This window comes from Curcuma longa, chromosome 19 (assembly GCF_044706935.1).
Source record: "Curcuma longa cultivar G26 ecotype Majalengka, Jawa Barat chromosome 19, ITB_CL_G26_1.1, whole genome shotgun sequence".
NCBI classification, from domain to species: Eukaryota; Viridiplantae; Streptophyta; class Magnoliopsida; order Zingiberales; family Zingiberaceae; genus Curcuma; species Curcuma longa.
In genome coordinates this window covers 2,765,088-2,767,727 of record NC_133879.1, presented here as the reverse complement: position 1 = coordinate 2,767,727, position 2,640 = coordinate 2,765,088, and the positions used below count along the sequence as shown (strand labels likewise).

Below are 2,640 nucleotides of genomic sequence, written 5' to 3'. Positions count from 1 at the left end.
TCTTTTTTCATTCGGTTGTAAATAACTTATCTTTTCAATATTGTTGGTTTTATAGGATTTTTAGAAAATTATATTCAGGAATGGCAACACAAGAGTTTAATGATTTCTGTGATAAAGAATTTGCACCATGGTTCAAAACATATGTAAGTATAAAAATTTAAATTTGCTCACTATTTAATTTTGTAATTAATTTTGGAATTTGATTTTAGATTCAGGGTAATCAAGCTCAGATTGACTCCGAATTATTATTGTATCTTTCATGGGGTCCTAAATCAATAGTACGGACTTGGCCGGTATATTTCATAAACGGATATAATTTTCATACTCAAGATTATGGAATGGGCAAGGCAACAATGAATAGCGGTGTTTGTGTTCAATCCTCCTCAGATGGAGCTGCAAGTAATGATTTTTATGGGTTATTGGATGAAATTATAGAGGTGGAATACCCAGGTCCAGAAATTCGAATTGTTTTATTTTTGTGTCGTTGGTTTGACCCTGTCAGAGGGATGAAGGTGCATCCACAGTATAATTTGGTTGAAATTAATCATAAGAGATTATATAAGAGATATGAACCATTTGTGTTGGCACAACAAGCAATTCAAGTATTTTATGCTTCATATCCAAGTTTGAAACGAGATAAAATTGATTGGTGGGTTGTTTGTAAAACAAAAGCAAGGTCAAAAATTGAAGAACGTTGGCAAGAGAATGCATATCAACAAGACGAAGTGGTAAATACATTTCAGACACATGAATATCATATACCTATATTACGAGATCCCAGCGGAGTAGTGATACCCGTAGATATAAGTGAAATTCATCAAAATGAGGATGACGAGGACGACGAAGAGGACGACGACGATGAAGACGACGATGACGATGAAGACGACGATGACGATGACGATGAAGACGACGACGATGATGATAATTAATGCTAAGTAAGTTAGGTGACATTTTAAAATTATTAGAAATTCATTTAGATAATGGAATGTAAGTATATATATTTCATTTTAATCTGTAAATTTATTTTTATTCTTCATAAAATACAAATTTTGATAGATTCATTTACAACATTTTAACTGTACATTTTTTCTTATATAGATCATTTAACCTGATTTGCTGGTGCATTCATATTGCAGACATCATTTATCCTGACATCATGGTAAGTTTTTATGTATTTTAATTATGTTAATAATTTTACAGATGCAGCTCCCTACTACTTCTGGTGCAGCCCCTACTACAGATGTAGCCCTCTCACCTTCAGGTTCAGCCCCCTCACCTTCTGGTGCAGCTCCCTCTCCACGACCTTCCCCAGGAGCCATAGCAGGTCCTTCGACCGGACAGGCTGCTGCACAGACACGAGTGTTGTATAAATATGATGTAGGATTGAATTTTTAGTTATAAGATTGAATCATGTTTTACCACTGCAGTTTAGTATAAAGTATTAGTAAATATGATTTGGACTCGATTTGGGTCATTAGGACTCTTGAAAATGGTCATGTATAGATCATATTTTGTGTCGTTTTCATACAACACATCCACATTTGATTTATGTCATTAATGAAATTAGAACTATGATTATTGTTGGGTCTTGTTACAGTTATAGTAACTCTCTTCTTTAGTCCTATACTAATTGAATTAATGTACTGGATTGTTTAAGGGGGTATTTAATCATAAAATTTTGACATGTTGAGCTCAACTAAGATGTTATCATTTTAAAAATAGTTGATTAGTAATGAATTAAGGACGAAAATAATTCATCACAAATCTACAACAAACTTAGCGACGAATAATTATTTGATCGCTAATTGGAGATGATATTTGTGATACAAATATTTTAGTCATAAAATTAATAACAAATATATTTCATCGTAAAATTCATCACTAAAACTATTTTGTCATAAAATTCATTATAAATTGGTGATGAATTTTAAATTTGTCTCTAAATTGGTGAATTAAATTCATCACTAATTTGGCAATGGATTTAAAATTCATCGCATATTGCTATAATGGGAATTTGGCGACAAATCCTTTGTTCATCACCAATTTGGTGATGAAATTGGCAACGAATTTAACAACCCCCACCTCCAATCCGCCTGATACCCAAATCCCTTGCTAATTTGTGACTCCTCGACAGTGACAGTGACGACGATGGTGACGAACGAGAGCTTGGATAGGTGCAACGGGTCAAACTTCCTCTCCTTTCCTTTCCCCTCCCCTCTTCTCCCCTCTCTTTTATCGCTATAAATTCGGGCCGTTGATCGAAGAGGCTAGCCAGCCAGCCGCTGAGGCCGACCGGCATGCCCATGAGCCTAGTCGACTAGTCGTTGAGGCTGGCCAACTATTAAGGCAAGCATGGAGCTAAGGAAAACTAACCACTAAGGCAGGCCGACCACTGAGGCGGTTGGTCCGACCACTGAGGCAAGCTGAGTGCAGGCACTAAGGCAAGCTGGGCATGGCTCGATCGGCCAGCCTCAACAGTACCTGTGGTCTAGTCTTTGTCCAGTTTGAATAATTTAGGTTTTTGATTATTATCCAAGAATAGAAAAAATGGATACATTGTGAATTTACTTTCTTTGGATTTTAACATCTTCTGGTTTCACCATTAGAGGTGGTACAGAATATTTGCAACCATTTCAGTCT

The 2,640-nt window shown here is 35.8% G+C and overlaps 1 protein-coding gene across 1 annotated transcript; it reads left to right on the top strand.

Moving 5' to 3' along the window:
• Positions 1 to 80: 80 nt before the first annotated feature.
• On the top strand, positions 81 to 1,159 carry LOC141812433 (uncharacterized). Its single transcript, XM_074700425.1, has 3 exons — positions 81 to 143; positions 210 to 935; positions 1,099 to 1,159. The coding sequence occupies exons 1-2, from the start codon at positions 81 to 83 to the stop codon at positions 927 to 929; spliced, it is 783 nt and encodes a 260-aa protein (XP_074556526.1). The 3' UTR covers positions 930 to 935; positions 1,099 to 1,159.
• Positions 1,160 to 2,640: the final 1,481 nt, after the last annotated feature.

What these genes read in the sequence shown, in the direction of transcription:
- LOC141812433 (XM_074700425.1), top strand. Translation starts at nt 81, where the DNA reads ATGGCAACACAAGAGTTTAATGATTTCTGTGATAAAGAATTTGCACCA. An exon ending in CACCATGGTTCAAAACATAT is followed by an intron (nt 144 to 209) that starts GTAAGTATAAAA and finishes ATTTGATTTTAG; the next exon opens with ATTCAGGGTAATCAAGCTCA.